Raw genomic sequence first — 20,094 nt, 5'->3', positions numbered from 1 at the left:
ACATCATGTACCCCTTGAGCATTGAGTATAATCACTGTCAGTTGTCAAAAGCATAATTAATAGCGAAATCAAAAGACAATGTCATAATGCCAATAATATAAGAATACAACTTTCATAACTCCCGCTTCCCAACCTCCCCCCAACCCACCCACGAACCCTATGTGTGTGCATCCATGGGGAAATTTGTTGATCAAAGCTTATAAGCGATGAAGCCAAGTTCACTTATTACATCTCCCCCAGGTAGACTTCACCAATCCGAACTCAGCTCTTCGATCTTGGAACAACATTACTGAATCCATAGCTAACAAGCTATGCCCACTAATATCAAAAAACCCCCACCCCAATTCCTCCAAAAGACAGCCTTGGTTCACCTTAGAACTAAGAAAGTTAAAACTACTGCTAAGACAAAATGAGGCTAAATGGCGTAAAAACCCATGCACCATCACTCTATCTATCTACAAATCAACTCTTCATCAATATAAATCCAACACTTTAAGATCCAAGAGGGACTATTACGCATCCAAGATCCACGACCTTGTCTTCGACGCTAAAGCCCTCTTTAGCTATGTTTCCAACCTCACACAAATAAACCCTTCAGAGATTGCTCATAACCAAGGAAAATCTAAAGCTGAAGAACTAGCGCTATTTTTCAGCAACAAAATCAGCAGGCTTCTAACTCAGCTCCCCTCTAACACCGCCTCACCATTAACCCCACTTCAGACCTCCTTCAACAATACTCGCTTAGAAGAACTTGAACTCACTTCCTCCATCGAGATCAAAGGTATTCTACGGAAAATGAAACCATCCTCTCACCCCTCGGATCACATCCCCACTAAACTTCTCCTGTCAATTCCTGACTCCATCGTCAAAACCTTGACAGACGACATAAATTGCTCAATAACACAAGGATCTTACCCAGATGATCTCAAACTGGCCTCTCTCAAACCACTCCTCAAGAAACCAAATCTAGATCCTAATGACCCAAACAACTACCGACCGATCGCCAACCTCCCCTTCATAGCCAAGATTATGGAGAAATTGGTGAACACACGACTCTCAAACTACATTGAAGACAACAACCTCCTATACCCATCACAATACGGATTCCGCAAAACATTAAGCACTGAATCCCTCCTCATTTCCATGACAGATTACCTCATCCTGGGCCTTGACAAAGGACAAGCCTTCCTACTGATCCTACTGGACCTTTCGTCAGCCTTTGACACCGTCAATCATTCCCTACTCATTAACCAGTTGGCCTCCATAGGTATCTCAGGCACAGCACTCACGTGGTTCATATCCTTTCTCAGCAATAGAGGATACAAGGTCATGATCCAGAACAAAGAATCCTCACACCACCCCTCGTCAGTAGGAGTCCCACAGGGGTCCTCCCTCTCGCCTACTCTATTTAACATTTACCTTTTACCGTTATGCCAGCTTCTCACCGACCTCAATTTTAAACATTTCCTTTACGCGGATGATATCCAGGTCCTGATCCCCATCAAGGATTCCTTCGCAAAAACACTGGCTCATTGGGAAACATGCCTCCAAAACATTAAACTCCTTCTCACCAGCCTTAACCTGGTACTAAATTCCTGCAAAACTGAACTCCTGCTCATCGCCCCAGAGAACAGCACCATTACCCCTACACATCAAGCCACGCCAACAATCACACAAGTGAGAGGCCAATACCTCGCCATTTGGGCCAAACCACAATTTATTCTGTCCCTGAATTTTTACTGTGGCCCCTCCTTTAGCCCATAGTTTCCAATAATCTTTATCCTGTGCTTGCCAGAGAACCAAATTGTTGAGATTAACGTTTTCATTTTTACTGAACAGTGTTTGCATCGTTAAGTGGCATCCAACAAACCCCACAGTATAGCAGCATGCTTAGCTGCCTGACCTGCCAAGTTGTTTCCCCTGGCCACATTTGAATCTTCTTTGTTGTGCCCAGCACATTTAATAACCACCAGCTCAGAAGGCAGCCAAATCGTTTCCAGCAAATCTTTAACAAAGGACCCATTTTTTAATCATCTCCTCATTAGCAGTTAAGAACGCTCTCATTCTCCATAGTGCCCCATAATCATGGACCAACCGAAAGCATAACAAGAATCTGTGTAAACAGTGAGACGTAATCCTTTTTCCTAGAACAAGTCCTAGTAAAGGCTACCAGTTCTGTTGTTTGTGCTGATCGAGCATGAGTGAGAGGTCCAGCTTCCACCACTTCCCATTGAGTACACACAGCGTATCCAACCTTCAGTGAACCTGTATCATGGAGAGCGGAGCCATCTACAAAATAAACTGCGTCAGTGTTAGAAAGAGGGATATCCGTTAAGCCTTCCCTGGGCTGCAATTCATATTCCATCACCATTGCAGTCATGATCAGGGATTTCTAAGTCAATTATTTCTAGCAATAAAATTACAGGGGTGAGAGCAGAACAATGGTGAAAGATAATACTCCCTGACTGTAAGAGAAGTTCATATTTTGTCATGCGTTCCAAGGTAACTACCTGGGTCTTTGCATTGTTTAAAACTGTGAAGAAAGCATGTGGCAAGCAGATATGCAAAGGGTGATACAGGATTAATGACTGCCTTGTGGCTTATCTCTGTCTCTCAGTACTTAGTACGGAGGTTTAGCCAAAGATGTAAAATCAGGAAGCCATATTCTACAAAGATTTACCATACCCAGAACTGCTCATAACTTCTTTAATGTTGGAGGGACCTGCACCATTCGAATCGAGAGAAGGGCTCTCGCCAGTGAGGCTGTCAATTGAGCTATGCTGTCCTGCTTTAGATCAGCGGGCATCCTCTTCTCCCTTTTTCGATTCCTGGAACATTGCACCATTTGTAATGTAAAGGTTATACCAAGGACACAACAACAACAGAGACTGTTTGTTTCTCAGAATTAAGTCTTTATTATCCCAGGACAAGCAGGATGATAGTGCTCACATATAGGTGACGTCATTGGACAGAGCCCTATTACGGAAAACTTTCTGTCAAAGTTTCTAGAAACTTTTGACTGGCACACTGAGCCCACCGAGCATGCCCAGTATGCTATTTATTTATTTATTTAAAGTCTTTTCTATACCGTTGCTAAGTTTTATATACCATCGCAATGGTTTACATATAGGCACATAAGTAAGTTTGGAGTAAGCGTACTATAGTACATTCTAACAGGTGCCATTAAGTTTCGGTTACATTAAATCATAAAAATACGTACAAATGTTTAGTGATGTAGGTTCTGGCCAGGTGTACCTAGAAGGTACTTTTACAGGTTAAAAAAAATCACATTTACTGTGTTATATTACATTTATTGTGTACTCAATTTGTTAAAATATTGTAATGCACATTTATGAGAATAGTGCTGTGTGCCGGTGCTCTTCTGTTTATTCCAGTGTATTTTCTATTCTCCGGTCTCTTTATAAAAGGCTTGTTTAAAAAGCCATGTCTTTAGATTTCTCTTGAATGTTTTGGGGTCTCTCTGTAATCTGATCTCCAAGGGCATTGTGTTCCAGAGTGTGGGTCCTGCTAAAGACAGTGCCCTTTCTCTTACCTGGGTTAGTCTCGCTGTCTTGACTAAAGGAATGGTTAAGAGAGCTTTGTTTGCTGAACGAAGGTTCCTGTGTGGTACGTGTACCCGTAGTGCAGTGTTTAGCCAGTCTGCTTTTTCATCATGTATTAGTTTATGTATGGTGCATAGTGCTTTGTATTTTATTCTTTGTTCTATGGGTAGCTAGTGAAGTTCGGCCAGAGTTTGTTATATGGTCTCTTCTTCTTTTTCCAGTTAGTATTCTCGCTGCTGTGTTTTGTAGAATTTGAAGTGGTCTTATTGTTGTATTCGGGAGTCTTAGAAAAAGTGCATTACAGTAATCAGTACTGGCGAAAACTAGTGCCTGAAGCACTGTTCTGAAATCTGCAGGAGTTAGTAACGGTTTAAGTTTTCTGAGGATCATGAGTTTAGCATAGCCTTCTTTTACTTTTAGCGATATGTGTTGTTTTAGATTAATTTCGGGGTCCATTATTATTCCAAGGTTACTTACTTTTTCCGCTAGTTCTATTGGTTGTTTTTGAGTATAATTGGGGTTTGAATGATTTCGATATTTTTTCTAAGTGTAGAAATTCAGTTTTTTCAATATTGATCACTAGTTCCATTCGGTTTAATAGTTTGTTTTATGATGTCTAGGTACATGTTAGCTAGGTTTAATGTTTTTTCTATTGTGTCGTCGATTGGTAGAATTAATTGAATATCATCTGCATAGATGTAATGTATGATTCCTAATCCTGCTAGTAGATGGCATAATGGAAGAATGTATATGTTAAAAAAAAGGTTGCGGACAAGGCTGATCCCTGCGGTACACCTGTTTCAAGATTGAATTTGTCTGATAGTGTGTTGTTGATCTGAACTTGAAAGAACCTATTTTTTAGATATGAGCTGAACCAGTTTATTGTTTCGTTGTGTAGTCCAATCTCTTCTAGTCTTTTTAGTAGAATTTTATGGTTTACTGTGTCAAAGGCTGTTGATAAGTCTAAACATTATTAGAATGTATTGTTTACCACTATCAAAACCTCTTAGGATGTTGACTGTAAATGAGAGGAGTAGTGTTTCGGTACTGTAGTGTTTGCGAAATCCATGTTGTGATGGATATACTAAGTTATTGTTATCAAGGTGTTCTTCTAGTTGTTTCTGTACCGTTTTTTTTTTCTATTAATTTGGCTAATAAGGGTAGATTTGAGACTGGACAGGAGTTGTTTAGGATCAAGGGATCACTGTTTTTTTCCTTTATGATTGGTTTTATAATTGCTTCTTTTAGTATATCTGGAATTGTTCCTGTTACGCTTGGGCTCCGGACAGGAGTCGTGCACACCACCCAGCAGGGTGGCTCCAGGTGGAGAGAGACAGGAAGCTCGAACAGAGTCAGGTACCAGGCTGGGTCAGGGCAGGCAGCAAGAATCAGAGTCTGGGTTCAGGCTGGGTCAGGGCAGGCGGCAAGTGGCAGTGTCTAAGTACAGGCTGGGTCAGGGCAGGCGGCAGTCAGCAGTGTCTGGGTCCAGGCTGGGTCAGGGCACAGTAAGCAGGGCAGGGCAGGTCAGAAGGCCCGTAGGCCACACACACACACACACGGAAGGCCCGTAGGCCACACACCAATAGCGGGGCAAGGCAGGTCAGAAGGCCCGTAGGCCACACACACACACACGGAAGGCCCGTAGGCCACACACCAATAGCGGGGCAAGGCAGGTCAGAAGGCCCGTAGGCCACACACACACACACGGAAGGCCCGTAGGCCACACACCAATAGCGGGGCAAGGCAGGTCAGAAGGCCCGTAGGCCACACACACACACACGGAAGGCCCGTAGGCCACACACCAATAGCGGGGCAAGGCAGGTCAGAAGGCCCGTAGGCCACACACACACACACGGAAGGCCCGTAGGCCAGGTATGGAAATCAAGGAAGAAGGCCAAAAGGCCGCACAAGGCAAGGAAAGGAAAGGCCCGAAGGCCACGCAAGGCAAGGCAAGGATAGGCCCGAAGGCCGCGCAAGGCAAGGCAAGGCAAGGATAGGCCCGAAGGCCATGCAAGGCAAGGCAAGGCAAGGATAGGCCCGAAGGCCGCGCAAGGCAAGGCAAGGCAAGGATAGGCCCGAAGGCCACGCAAGGCAAGGCAAGGCAAGGCAAGGATAGGCCCGTAGGCCGCGCAAGGCAGGCTAGAGCAGGGAGCCCAGGAGAGCTCGATGCCGAAGCCCCGAGGCAACTGTCAGGCAGGGTTAAGAGGGCACACCCAGAGCATAGAGTGGACATAGAAGGACTGGGCCTGTCAGGAAAGCCAACACTAGAGGGACCCCTGGTGGTGAGGCGGTAGTACAGCAGCCACAGCCGTAACAGTACCCCCCCCTCAAGGCCTCCCCCTCCTCCTGGATCCCATCTGTGCAGGAGGCAATCAAGAACAACGGGAGGCCACTCCGGGGGTGATGCGGCAGGGTCAACTCCTTCCCGAGGAAATAAGGCAGTCCATAACCCCACCTGGGGTGACAAGGCAGACACAACCCCAACCTGGGGCAGAAAAACAGTCCATAACCCCTCCTGGGACAAGGCGGCAAGGTTAGACCCCTCCTGGGGTAGCAGAGGCGGTGCAGATTTCCATAACCCCTCCTGGGGTGACAAGGGGAACACAAACCCCACCTGGGGCAGAGAAATAGTCCGTAACCCTTCTTGAGGCGATAGTAGGACCGGTCCGGACCCTTCCAAGGTCGGCATCAAGACCGGTACAGGCCCCTCCAGGGGCGGCAGCTGGGCCAGTACAGCAGGCTCGGATCCTACTCGGGCAATTGTAGCAGGCTCGGACCCCTCTCGGGGCGGTGTAGCAGGCTCGGACCCCTCTCGGGGCGATGAAGCAGGCTCGGACCCCTCTCGGGGCATTGTAGCAGGCTCGGACCCCTCTCGGGGCGTTGTAGCAGGCTCGGACCCCTCTCGGGGCGATGAAGCAGGCTCGGACCCCTCTCGGGGCGTTGTAGCAGGCTCGGACCCCTCTCGGGGCGTTGTAGCAGGCTCGGACCCCTCTCGGGGCGATGAAGCAGGCTCGGACCCCTCTCGGGGCGATGAAGCAGGCTCGGACCCCTCTCGGGGCATTGTAGCAGGCTCGGACCCCTCTCGGGGCGTTGTAGCAGGCTCGGACCCCTCTCGGGGCGATGAAGCAGGCTCGGACCCCTCTCGGGGCGATGAAGCAGGCTCGAACCCCTCTCGGGGCGTTGTAGCAGGCTCGGACCCCTCTCGGGGCGATGAAGCAGGCTCGGACCCCTCTCGGGGCGATGAAGCAGGCTCGGACCCCTCTCGGGGCATTGTAGCGGGCTCGGACCCCTCTCGGGGCGTTGTAGCGGGCTCGGACCCCTCTCGGGGCGATGAAGCAGGCTCGAACCCCTCTCGGGGCGATGAAGCAGGCTCGGACCCCTCTCGGGGCGTCAGCAGGACCGGTATGGACCCCTCCAGGGGTGGCAGCAGGACCGGTATGGACCCCTCCCGGGGTGGCAGCAGGACCAGTTCAGCAGACTCCGATGGCTGACTCAGGAAGTCTGTCAGTAGGACTGGTTCGGACCCCTCTGAAGACGGCAGCAGGGCCGGTTCGGCAGGCTCAGATGGCAGAGTTAGAAAGTCTGTCAGCAGGGCTGGTGCGGACCCCTCCGAGGACGGCAGCAGGGCCGGTTCAGCAGACTCAGGCTCTTCTCGGGGTAGCGCAGCAGGTTCAGATGGCAGAGTAGCATGGTTAAAGGTAGTGTGCATGGAAGACACAGATTGTACTGCCGTGGGCTTGATACCTCGAGCCAAAGTCTGATGCTCCTGATTTTGTTTCTGGAGGAGCAGTTTAGAGAAGGCACAGGCAGTTCTAGGACGTCTAGGGAAGGTGCTCGTTAGTGTCCACTTGGCAGCTGTGGGAAGCTGAGCCCTGCTAGAGTTAATCAGCTCTCTCCGTTGTAGAGAAACCTGTTCCCGAGGCTCTAGCACTGGTCTCACAGAAGCCTTCTTGGCCAGGTAAGTCCTGGGTTTTTCTACCCACAAACTGCCAGCAAAAATGTCTGTTTTAGTTGAGCCAGAAACAGAATACTGGTTAGGAGAGCTGATAGCTTTTTCTAATTGCACAGCTGGTCCTAGAGCAGAACAACAGGGGCAGGGTTTGCCTGGAGGTAACAAACACGGGAGACAGGAGCATTTCCACCACCCTGGTTTAGGAGCCAGACAGTTCAAACACTCCTGATAGACAGAAACATTTTTCTTGTTGCAGTTATTGCATGACCAGTGTTCCTGACCAACAAGTTCACAGGCTAGACAGTTCTGATAGCTAGGATAGTTCAAAGTTTGACAGGAATTGCAGGTATAAAACTTTAAAGAAGGAGGCATCTTGAATTAGTGAAAAGTTGACTCACCGGCAGGACACAGACCTATCTCTTCCCCTGGAAAATGTGATGGCTTCGGCATACTGTTACGCTTGGGCTCCGGACAGGAGTCGTGCACACCACCCAGCAGGGTGGCTCCAGGTGGAGAGAGACAGGAAGCTCGAACAGAGTCAGGTACCAGGCTGGGTCAGGGCAGGCAGCAAGAATCAGAGTCTGGGTTCAGGCTGGGTCAGGGCAGGCGGCAAGTGGCAGTGTCTAAGTACAGGCTGGGTCAGGGCAGGCGGCAAGTGGCAGTGTCAAGTACAGGCTGGGTCAGGGCAGGCGGCAGTCAGCAGTGTCTGGGTCCAGGCTGGGTCAGGGCACAGTAAGCAGGGCAGGGCAGGTCAGAAGGCCCGTAGGCCACACACACACACACACGGAAGGCCCGTAGGCCACACACCAATAGCGGGGCAAGGCAGGTCAGAAGGCCCGTAGGCCACACACACACACACGGAAGGCCCGTAGGCCACACACCAATAGCGGGGCAAGGCAGGTCAGAAGGCCCGTAGGCCACACACACACACACGGAAGGCCCGTAGGCCACACACCAATAGCGGGGCAAGGCAGGTCAGAAGGCCCGTAGGCCACACACACACACACGGAAGGCCCGTAGGCCACACACCAATAGCGGGGCAAGGCAGGTCAGAAGGCCCGTAGGCCACACACACACACACGGAAGGCCCGTAGGCCAGGTATGGAAATCAAGGAAGAAGGCCAAAAGGCCGCACAAGGCAAGGCAAGGAAAGGAAAGGCCCGAAGGCCACGCAAGGCAAGGCAAGGCAAGGATAGGCCCGAAGGCCGCGCAAGGCAAGGCAAGGCAAGGATAGGCCCGAAGGCCATGCAAGGCAAGGCAAGGCAAGGCAAGGCAAGGATAGGCCCGAAGGCCGCGCAAGGCAAGGCAAGGCAAGGATAGGCCCGAAGGCCACGCAAGGCAAGGCAAGGATAGGCCCGTAGGCCGCGCAAGGCAGGCTAGAGCAGGGAGCCCAGGAGAGCTCGATGCCGAAGCCCCGAGGCAACTGTCAGGCAGGGTTAAGAGGGCACACCCAGAGCATAGAGTGGACATAGAAGGACTGGGCCTGTCAGGAAAGCCAACACTAGAGGGACCCCTGGTGGTGAGGCGGTAGTACAGCAGCCACAGCCGTAACAGTTCCTTCTTTTAGGGATAGGTTTATAATCTTAGCTAAGGTTGGGGAGACTGTGTTGGCTGCTTTTGTTTATGTCAAATGTTGGTATTGGGGAGTCTCCCTTCAGTCTTCTTTTTTTCCGTGCTGCAGTTAGCCTTGCGGTGAAGGAACCCTGTGTGATTGTTTCACAAATTTTTCCTCAGGGAAAAAAGTTTAAAAATTTTCAAATTTCATCCCCTTCATAGGGGTCTCCTTTCTCCACCGATCGGTGAGTACTCATGTTTTTTCTCAAGTCGATACCCTCTCACACGTTTTTCTAGTCAGAAGGCCGTCGATGGCTGTCCGGCCTTCAAAATGGCAATGGGTTTTAAAAAAAAATGCCCGAATTGCCCTCGCACCATGTCTATCCCCGACCTGCATGTCGAGTGTGTTCTCTGTTTGGCCGAGAAACATAATGTATCTACGTGTCCACAATGTGCCGAAATGACGGCAAAAGGCAGACGGGCCCATCTGGAGAAGATGGAACATCTCTTCCAAATTCAATTAATTCTATCGACGTCAACATCAACACAGTCGTCTCCGGCTGGAGCGGCCAAAAATGTAGTTTTCAAAACAAAACGTCGTCCTGATGGAAGCGGTGACCGACCATATCAGACTCCATCTCTCTGTCATCGATTAAAATCAACATCGGTGTTTGAGAAAAAAAGCACCGAACATCGTGAAAAACATCGCCACTGCCATCGGACTTTGACCCCCGATGTCTGATCGATTCCCGGATCGCCCTCTATTCCCGTCGAGCCGCACCAAAAAGGTCTCGAGTGGAAGAGCCATAGATACCCTCGATGCCTCTCACTCCCAGGCGATCCCCACCGATACTGGTGCCGGGTACCTCGCCACCACAGGGATCTCTGGAAGGGCCAGTTCCGCCTTCTCTGCCACCTCCTACAGCTGGTCTGACCTCACCAGCTATATGGGAGGAACTGGACGGGTTCATCCGCCAGGCAGTAAAAGACGCTCTGTGAGACCTGCAACCATAGATGCTGACACTGGACCTCTCATTATTCGTACTGATACTCACTAAGCTCGTTGCAGGGAATTATTAGAAAGAGAATGGTGAATAAAATGGAAAATGTCATTATGCCTCTGTATCGCTCCATGGTGAGACCGCACCTTGAATACTGTATACAGTTCTGGTCACCGCATCTCAAAAAAGATATAATTGCGATGGAGAAGGTACAGAGAAGGGCGACCAAAATAAGGGGAATGGAACAGCTCCCCTATGAGGAAAGACTAAAGAGGTTAGGACTTTTTCGCTTGGAGAAGAGACGGCTGAGGGGGGATATGATAGAGGTGTTTAAAATCATGAGAGGTCTAGAATGGGTATATGTGAATTGGTTATTTACTCTTTCAGATAATAGAAAGACTAGGGGGCACTCCATGAAGTTAGCATGTGGCACATTTAAAGCTAATCGGAGAAAGTTCTTTTTCACTCAACGCACACTTAAACTCTGGAATTTGTTGCCAGAGGATGTGGTTAGTGCAGTTAGTATAGCTGTGTTTAAAAAAAAAAAAAAGGATTGGATAAGTTCTTGGAGGAGAAGTCCATTACCTGCTATTAAGTTCACCTAGAGAATAGCCACTGCCATTAGCATTGGTAACATGGAATAGACTTAGTTTTTGGGTACTTGCCAGGTTCTTGTGGCCTGGATTGGCCACTGTTGGAAGCAGGATGCTGGGCTTGATGGACCCTTGGTCTGACCCAGTATGGCATTTTCTTATGTTCTTATGTTTCTTATTTATTTTATTTATTTATTTAAAATCTTTTCTATACCTTCGCTAAGTTATATACCATCGCATCGGTTTACATGTAGGCACAAGGTGAAAACATTTGCTAACTTTAGCTGGCCTGGGAATTCTAATCTAACTTTGAAGACATGCATTTTATAGCTCTTTCTAGAACTACATGTGTCTTTTGTTATCTAATGTGAGACAGGTTCAAGACCCAGCAATGCCTCCTGGGGCTAATTGTAACTTTTCCATTGAAAAGATGCCTCTAATACATTTTTATTATCTCAAGCTTCACAATTGTTCATCTCATTCAACTCTAAACCAGGGGTAGCAGTTTCAGAGAACTATCTTTCTCCACCTGGATCATGAATTGCATTCCATTGTGTCACTGATCAGCACAACTATCCGTATCCAATTCAGTCACTGCTCATCAGCTGCGGGCCACAGCATCCTCTGTGGAGCATCTCCATAATGCTTCTATAGAGGACATCTGAAAAGCGGCTACTTGGTCATCAGTACACACCTTTACCGCACATTACTGCCTTGACCAACTATCAGCTTCAGGCAGTGGTCTGGGAAGAGCAGTTTTATCAAGTGTGCTTGGGTGACGAGACATGTCCACAGAGAAGTAGGGGAAAAAAAAAAAAGACTCTTGTGTTGCATTTTCTTTTTTCCTATGGGTTTGGGACTCCCAAATAAAATGGCAAATTCAGCCTGCTTATCGATGGAAAAGAAGCATGTTTGCTTACCGTAAACGGTATTTTCCGTAGATAGCAGGATCAATTAGCCATGCGTACCCTCCCTCCTCCATGTCTCCTCTCCTAGATTTTCCATCTTTCTGCTGTCTTCTAGCTCTCTCACTAAAGAGACTGGGCTTGCGCGGCAGTTAATAAAGACTTTAGCCTGGAGACTGTTTGCCAGAATGCCATCGTGATTGCTAATTCTTGCATGGCTAATTCTTTCTGCTATCTATGGAAAACACAGTTTATAGTAAGCAAACTTGCTTCTTCCTCAATTCTATGTTATATGACTGAGGAGACTTCACGTGGGTGCATGGAAAAAAGGAAAGCTAGCATGGTCAGAGTCTCAGTCAAAGTTCTAGAAACTTTGACATAGGTTTTCTGTGCTGGGCTCCATCTGATGATGCCACCCATGTGTGAGGACTGAAATCCTGCAGTCCTTGGAGAACACCTGTTATAGGTAAGCAACAGTGCTATATTCTTTTAATGTATTAAGAGAAGAGCCTGCGTGCGCGTGAATGCCTAATAGACAGGGCTTTGCAGAAAGAACATATCTTTTTTGCTCAGTGCACATTCCACTGTTCAGGTGTTATCTTATGACATTGTGACTTGAGTAATAGATACAAGCCTTTGATATGTATAGATAAGTAGGTTTTGTTATCATATTCATAGGGTTATGCTTTACTTTCTTTGTACAGGCGGTTGGCCAAGCTGCAAGCTGATACACAAAAGAATGGAGACTGCAAAGAAGGTGAATTTAAGGCTTGTTTGGATGCTGTTTGGATGCTAAAAGATAATTTTCAAACAGGACATGAAAACTGCTGGGCGTTCTTCTCACATCCTCTTAGCAGTTGAATGGTGCAGCTTGAATAGTTGGTGCAAATTACTTTACACTGGCCCAAGATATAGCAAATGATTTTTCTTATTGTGTCGGTGGGATAAAAGCTTAATATATCTGACCCACTGACCTGCCAAATGCGGCATTGCTTTTTTCCAAGTGCATAGTATCCTCTGTTATGGTCTAGCCAAGAATTCCACTGTGTAAAGGAAAAGAAGTTTGCTTACCTGCAAATGGGGTTCTTAAAGAGCAGGGTGAATTAGCCAAAATATGTGGATGATGTCATCGGATGCCACCAACATGCTTTACTGAACACGCATTGGAGCACCATTTCGTGACCACCCTCAGTCTCATCCAGAGCTTGAGCTTTAGTGAGATAGTTGGCTCTTCAGGTAGGCGGGTGGGTATTAAGTGTGGTCAGTTCTTTTTCATCCACTAGACCAGTCCATATGGATGCATTTTTCTCCCCTACCAGCCAATGGAGACTGAGAATAAAAGCTTTACTGTAACAGCCTACATAAGGCACTGTGCTATCTGCAGTCTTTCAGTATTTCTCTGACCCTTAGTTTGCTTGCTCCCATTTAATGAGGGGAATCTGAAAGCCAGTGGTGCTGGCTCCCCTCTCCTCCCCTTTCTTTGGTCTCTGATACAAGGAATTTGCATAAGTATCAAAGTATTCTTTTTGTTCTCTTGGGAAAATGTTTCTATTTTATTTTTTTTAAAAACGGTTGATCAGAACAGAGGAGGGAGGAAGTTTGCAGGGAGGAAGTATTGGCCTTTCATACAATGTGGGACAATCTGAGGCTCCATTGGGGCAGAGGGGAGAGAAAAAAGTAAGTGGCGATACTTTATTTTTCAGCTGCATGGTTCCTGCGACTTTGCTGCTCCTGTGGAGTGTGAGAGAGAGTACCCTGCATGTGGAGGTTGGCACAGGGTTGTTTCTGCTGCCCTGGGGGTTGGTAGGGCTGTTCGGTGAACCCCATACCTGTTGATAATGCCAGGTGGATGTCAGGAAGCAAGCTGTCTGCAGTGCCTCAGCTGATAAGAGCAGGAACAGTGGCTATTTTGGTTTCTTCTCCCAGCTGTGAGTGAGAATGTATTGAGGCAGCATATCCAGTGCTATCCCATGTGAGGGGGTGGGGCTAGTGCATTGCAGGAAAAAGCTGGTGTGAACCTGTTATCGTTTTGAGGTATTGGAGTGGATTCTTGGGTACTGCGGTGATGGCTACTCCCTCGGGGAGGAGCCCCGTGAGGAACCGCAGTACTAGGCTAGACTCTATACACGCAGACACAGAGAATTTGTATTTATTATACAGCTTGATGGTAGTGCCCGGGGTGGGCAGCAGTGAAGGTAACCCAGTGGAAGTAGTCCAGGGTGTCTAATTTTGGGACTCATAGCTTAGGGCACAAGAACACTGCAATTCAGCAAGAGGTTTTAAAATTTAGTTTATTTTGGCTTTTTCAAAAGACATGCAAAGACAAGTGTTCTTGTGAGATGCAATCTGCCCTCTATCTGTAATAAGTAGCATCTCAATGAATTTCTGCCCTGCTCTGACTTATATAATTAAAATCCAACATTCTCGAAGCTTCCAGAAAAGTGTAACCGCCCACAAACACATGATACTGTTTGTCATGACATTCTATCCTGTATAGGAAATGCTTGTGAGGACCTCCCTCAACTAAGAATTCTTCTAACCCTGTTCCTCCTCCCAATGTAAACAAGTTCCTGTATCATACTGGCTTTGATGCAAGTATTCTCTTCTTGTCTTCTGTTGTTCTTCTTTGTTTATTGTAAACACCTCCCAGTCTGGGTCTTGAATAGAGCTTGGCACCAGGATTCATTCAAATTGGTTTCAGGTCATTGAAACCAATATCTGCAAGATAAAGGCTTGCATCCTGTTTTCCTGCAGAACGAGTATCCCTGCATTGTGAAGTAAATGTGGCCATTAAAATAGGCCTCTCTCCTTTTGTTGCCAGCAAATCTGTCTCAGAGATTCTCTGCAAGTCATTGATGCCTTCCTGGCCTGTAATTATAAGCTTTGCAGGATTTACCAGTTTCCCAACTCTTCTGCATCCTTTGAATCTGTGATAGTCAGAAAGTCTCTCAAAGTTCATTCACCTCTGACAGGCCAGTAAAACAGAGGAGTCTGGGTATTCTTGGTTATCTTACTCAGACATATTCTTCATTTCCCTCTATGGGACACCTTAAAATGGATAGGTGTCACATCAATCAGTCTTCGATGAAAAGCCATGACAGAGGAACTTAAAAGTGTAACCTAACCACTAACCTTGGTATTTATCAGGTGTAGTGCATAGGTGTGTGTCCCTCTAGATTCTTAATTAATATGAAGGATGCTCCCACAAGCATTCACTAGTTAATCAAAAAATAACATCAAAACTAATTTTCACTAGGTAACTATTAGCTCTATAATGGAGCTATACAGATACCTGCATTATAAAAAGGACCTACTTCATAATAACATGATCACATATGTTATCTTTCAGAATCAAGTAAGTACATAATAGTGGTATAACATGTAAAAATAAGTACACAGAGAGACCAGTATGAAAATACTGTGTTTTTCATATAATACTAGGTATTCTGGGCAAATCTTTTCAATGAATACTGTTGTTATGAACAACTACCCAGGATAATATTCATTAAAATGGCAACTAGGGATATAATCAATGCACCTTACCAGAAAAGTAAAGAAACCAATAACATAGAAGAAAACCAAGAATCTATAGAAAAACTCATACTGTGTTGTGCATACATGATGTAAAAGTGTTGCAAAGCATAAGACATATTCTAGTCATATGCTGTAGTGATGGAAGATCAAATACAAAAGCATATGCATGATAGGCAAAGGCATAGCAAAAGTCTGAAACATCATACTAATTCTGTAGGGTATGTATAGTACTATCCAGTATTAGGACAACAACCTGTAGCATTGAAAGCACTCACTGTATGGACAGTCCTCATTCACTTGTGACAGTCATATGTCTAAGAGATAATACAACTGTGTAGGGCAAGTATTAATTTTTAAGGTAAATGATGGCTAGTAATACTGCTTCGTCTTCAGATACTTCTAGGGGAAATGGGGCTCATACCCTTCTCAAATGATGGTAAGTCTAAATATATTGGGGATAATCATAACAATAAATGAAAGCTAACAAACTAATGTACTTTGCAAAATTGATAAACCATCAGTGTAAGATTATACACAGGGAAGGAAGGAATGTCATATAAATAAAAGACAGAAATAAGGAAAATTATATCTTCCCCTTTGGAATCCTAAATAGAAACCCACTAGCTTATAAGTCACAGATAGAGTTTATAATGAAAGGACCAAAATAAAAAGAAAAGAACAATGAGCAATTAATATGCCGAAAGATATAGTAATAGAATGTTGCAAATCCCTATAGCAGAGCTCCTCATGTGTAAGGTATGTATTTGTTTCAAGGAGAACAGAAATCTTTGTGAAAGAGAGTGAAACAGTCATTAGGTAAAATCTAGTAAATAGTGTCATAAGAAAAGATATTCAAAAAAAGGTTCAGCAAAAACATTAGAATAAGAGATAGAATATTGAGATATTAAAGATCAACAAAGTGATTATCCTAAGTGCAAGCTGCAAAACCAAAGAATAGAAATAGCTTATAACTTAGGCTGGTGTGAAAGAGAAATATAAAGAGATCTCCCTCTTGAACCCTGAATTATCATATTTGAATCACAATGCAACACATCACCCTCTATGTGATCAAAGCAGCTTCCATAGATAAAGATAGGAAAACCTAGTACATATGCATTTAACTGAGTCTGCATATAAGTATTATAAAGTCTAAGACTGGAAAATATTACTTAACTTGGAACATACAAACTAATAAAAACAGCATCACTTCAAATAATATTATTAACTTGAACACCTAAGTGCTGACAGAGAATGAAAAAACCTAAATTCTGCATAAAGTCATTCCCACAAAACATAGAAAAAAGCAAATATCAGGTATAAATTGTAAGCCTTGCAGTCCATATAATATGTAAGAAAGTCTGTGACCATAATTTCTGCATTCAGGGCGTATATAGTTCTTTTAGTAGGAGTCAGTGATGATGTCAAGGCAGAATCTCTTAGCTCCTTAGGTTAGATGCATGTGTATGAATTCAAACCTAAATAAAAGTGCAACAAATCCGATTAAGTAGTAAGAAAATACTTTTATGTCACGTACTCCCTATATTTAATTCGCCAAATAATCCCCACATTAGTTCAAAACATCATGCAATGGTCCAAACCACAAACATAAATACGCAAACTGTACATTAAAACATATATGTCACAGCACTGACCACATAATACATTCATTCATTCCTCAGTTTCCACATGTAACATAGAACAGACAACATGTCAAACGTTTGAGCTCAAAAAAGAAAAACGTATTTTAAAAAATATAAAAGAATTGGATCGATCCACAAAAGAAAACAAAAACTCAGAATGAAAATTAAAATAGATCTATTCAAAAAATTGAAAAGGAATCAAACTGAAAAAAACTGATCTTCATCTCCCATAGCATAGAGACAGATGCGCTTTGTGCTTTAGTACCCTGGAAAGAAATCTAATATATAACAGTTAATATAATGATTAAAATGAAAATTAAAAATGACATTACATGTTCTTTAAAAGTCAAACTACTGTTATACCTTAATTCAGCAAAAAACAGTCATAAAGCTACTTTCCTTTCTCTGATGGTCCACCCCTAGGAGGCGCTGTCCCCTGTGATAAGAGCTACTTCCTTTTACAAATCTAAAATCTCTTTTTGTTTTCCTATGCTTGTAAACTCCTAACTCGCCTTCTAAAAGAAAAACTTAAAACAAACAACTTTGCACTTAATTAGAAGTCATTCTATTTCCATCCAATATGCATATGTTCCACAAAGTTCTTACTACCAAATCCTGCAAATACCCTAAATAGAAATACGAATCATTTCCAAAAGCACAGACATATCAGATAGGAGTCCAGAAGTCTGCAAAATAAAAGGACGGCACAGACTAATATGCATTAACCAAAAGTTTTTCTTACTGGCATATAAATAGATAATAGGCATTGCTGCTTAACTCTCTGCTGTTCACCGTCTCACAATCTTACTCCTTTACATATCGTCGAAATCGTCCACAATACAAAGTCCAATACCTGAACTCCCATCAAAATAAACCACCTAATTCATTCCCTTACGTCTAAAAGTTAGCAGCTAGTGAGATATAATCAAAACTAAGAACTAACGTACTTAACACATATTGCCGCAGAAAGGTCATGCATATTAGTGCCGTCCGTTTATTTCTGACCTGTGTTTAATTTAAAATAAATCATATCTTCACACAATTTTAATGCAACCTACTTATATCTTTTCTCTCCTTTTACCCAAAACAGTCTAAATTTCTCAGCATACAGCCTTCTGCATATTCCTTAATCTCTTCCCTCTTTAACATTACGTCATCTCTCATCCCTAATATTCACTTTCCCCATACTTTCAACACAAATTTCTGTTTTCACATTAAACAGATCAATTCATTAGTCCCTCTTCTATCACCTGTGCACTCTGTCCTATAACATACTTAAACCTCAAACCTTTCAGCAGAACTATAAAATCCATTTTAAAAGTGACTCATTCCCAGGTGTTTTTTTTTTTTTTTTTTCTTTCTTCTCAACCACATTCCTAAAGGGGGGTCACCTCCTCTCCCGCCAAACAACTGTTACCCTCAATGCATAGGTTTGTTAAGTGATAAAACCCTTAAACAGATCATTTCATTAAAATAAAGTTGCTCTCTTGTAGTATATCTATAGATTGTTTTCCTTTCTATCTCTCTGCCTATACCCCTGACCAAAGAAAAAACCATACATCCCTCTCCAATGATAAATCAAATCTAATTATAAATGGCTTTAAATAAACACAAGTTCATGCTTTCGTTCTTACCAAATGAAATGAAACACAATGCACAATAAACTCTCGGTAATCACACAATTCTAAAAACTTAGATGCAAATATGAGCATCTCTGCATTAATGGTAGGAAATAAAACCAAAAACTAAAAAGCTTACTGGGCTGGTTATTCTTTTTCTACATTTACAGTGAACATAAAAGTCCTTGTGGCCAGCCATGGCTACATCAGTCAGCCCTGTACCTTGAGGGGGAGAGGGGAGAAGCAAAACACCAAAAAACTGAAAAACTTCATTTCTCTGGTTAATGATACCCTAACAGCAATCACGCATTAACTCCAAAGCAAACTTAAATATGAACTGATAACAATAAATCTCATAGACTAAAATAAACTGGAGACATTTATGTACCTCTAATCACAGACAGCTATAAACTATAATATCCAGCCATGCAGTTTCTAGTTTTAAAAGCACCGCATTTGTTTTTGTTTAACAACTAAACTTTGGTAAAAATCCACTAAACGAAAAACACCTTATCATACTAATTATAAAACTTTCAACGTACCAATTGTATCTTATTCCCTCTTTCTCCTTCTGAATCTACACACTTACAACAGCCGCTCCCCCGATGTAAAGTAAAAGTGAAAGTGAAACTGCTTGAGCGCAAGCCATGCGGTCTAAGAACAAAAGACCCCAGACTGACTAGTGCTGGCTACCCCTCTGTTTTTCAACTGTTCAATCTGAAAATACCAGAACTTAAGTTAGATTTTAATCAAATCATCAACTCATGTCCTGTCTCCCTAACATATATTAAAGAACATTGTGCAAAAAGTATTCTAAACCTGATATAACACACAAGCTATATACACTGTACAACAAATAAAATAAAAACATTGCTACTTACAGATTTTTCCTTTTTTTTTTTTTTTTTTTCTTGTTACATACTCACAAAATAGATCCAACTTCATTCCACATCTGCTCTGAACTCATAATTCTCCGGGATAAGCCTCCAGTGTACCTGGGTAACTCAATCTTTGAACGGCAAGCCAAATTTTACCCTTCAAGAACCTAGTGATAGGTTGTCCACCAACCATAACACTACAGCTTATTAATAATTAATAATTATAATAACAACAGCTATTAGAGTCCCACCTGGGGTGCCAAAATGTCTAATTTTGGGACTCATAGCTTAGGGCACAAGAACACTGCAATTCAGCAAGAGGTTTTAAAATTTAGTTTATTTTGGCTTTTTCAAAAGACATGCAAAGACAAGTGTTCTTGTGAGATGCAATCTGCCCTCTATCTGTAATAAGTAGCATCTCAATGAATTTCTGCCCTGCTCTGACTTATATAATTAAAATCCAACATTCTCGAAGCTTCCAGAAAAGTGTAACCGCCCACAAACACATGATACTGTTTGTCATGACATTCTATCCTGTATAGGAAATGCTTGTGAGGACCTCCCTCAACTAAGAATTCTTCTAACCCTGTTCCTCCTCCCAATGTAAACAAGTTCCTGTATCATACTGGCTTTGATGCAAGTATTCTCTTCTTGTCTTCTGTTGTTCTTCTTTGTTTATTGTAAACACCTCCCAGTCTGGGTCTTGAATAGAGCTTGGCACCAGGATTCATTCAAATTGGTTTCAGGTCATTGAAACCAATATCTGCAAGATAAAGGCTTGCATCCTGTTTTCCTGCAGAACGAGTATCCCTGCATTGTGAAGTAAATGTGGCCATTAAAATAGGCCTCTCTCCT

The 20,094-nt window shown here is 43.9% G+C and overlaps 1 protein-coding gene across 1 annotated transcript in view; it reads left to right on the top strand.

Annotated features, from left to right (window-relative positions):
- The window catches only part of ATAD2 (ATPase family AAA domain containing 2), a 471,993-nt gene that overhangs the window by 32,527 nt on the left and 419,372 nt on the right, over positions 1-20,094 (top strand). The window contains exon 3 of the mRNA XM_029591972.1: positions 12,273-12,325. Within this exon, the coding sequence (XP_029447832.1) occupies positions 12,273-12,325 (53 nt within the window). The remainder of the gene's footprint in view (positions 1-12,272; positions 12,326-20,094) is intronic.

Source organism: Rhinatrema bivittatum, chromosome 2 (assembly GCF_901001135.1).
Source record: "Rhinatrema bivittatum chromosome 2, aRhiBiv1.1, whole genome shotgun sequence".
In the NCBI taxonomy this organism is placed as follows: domain Eukaryota; kingdom Metazoa; phylum Chordata; class Amphibia; order Gymnophiona; family Rhinatrematidae; genus Rhinatrema; species Rhinatrema bivittatum.
Note: the sequence above shows the minus strand (reverse complement) of the source record. Positions and strands in the feature narration are given on the sequence as shown.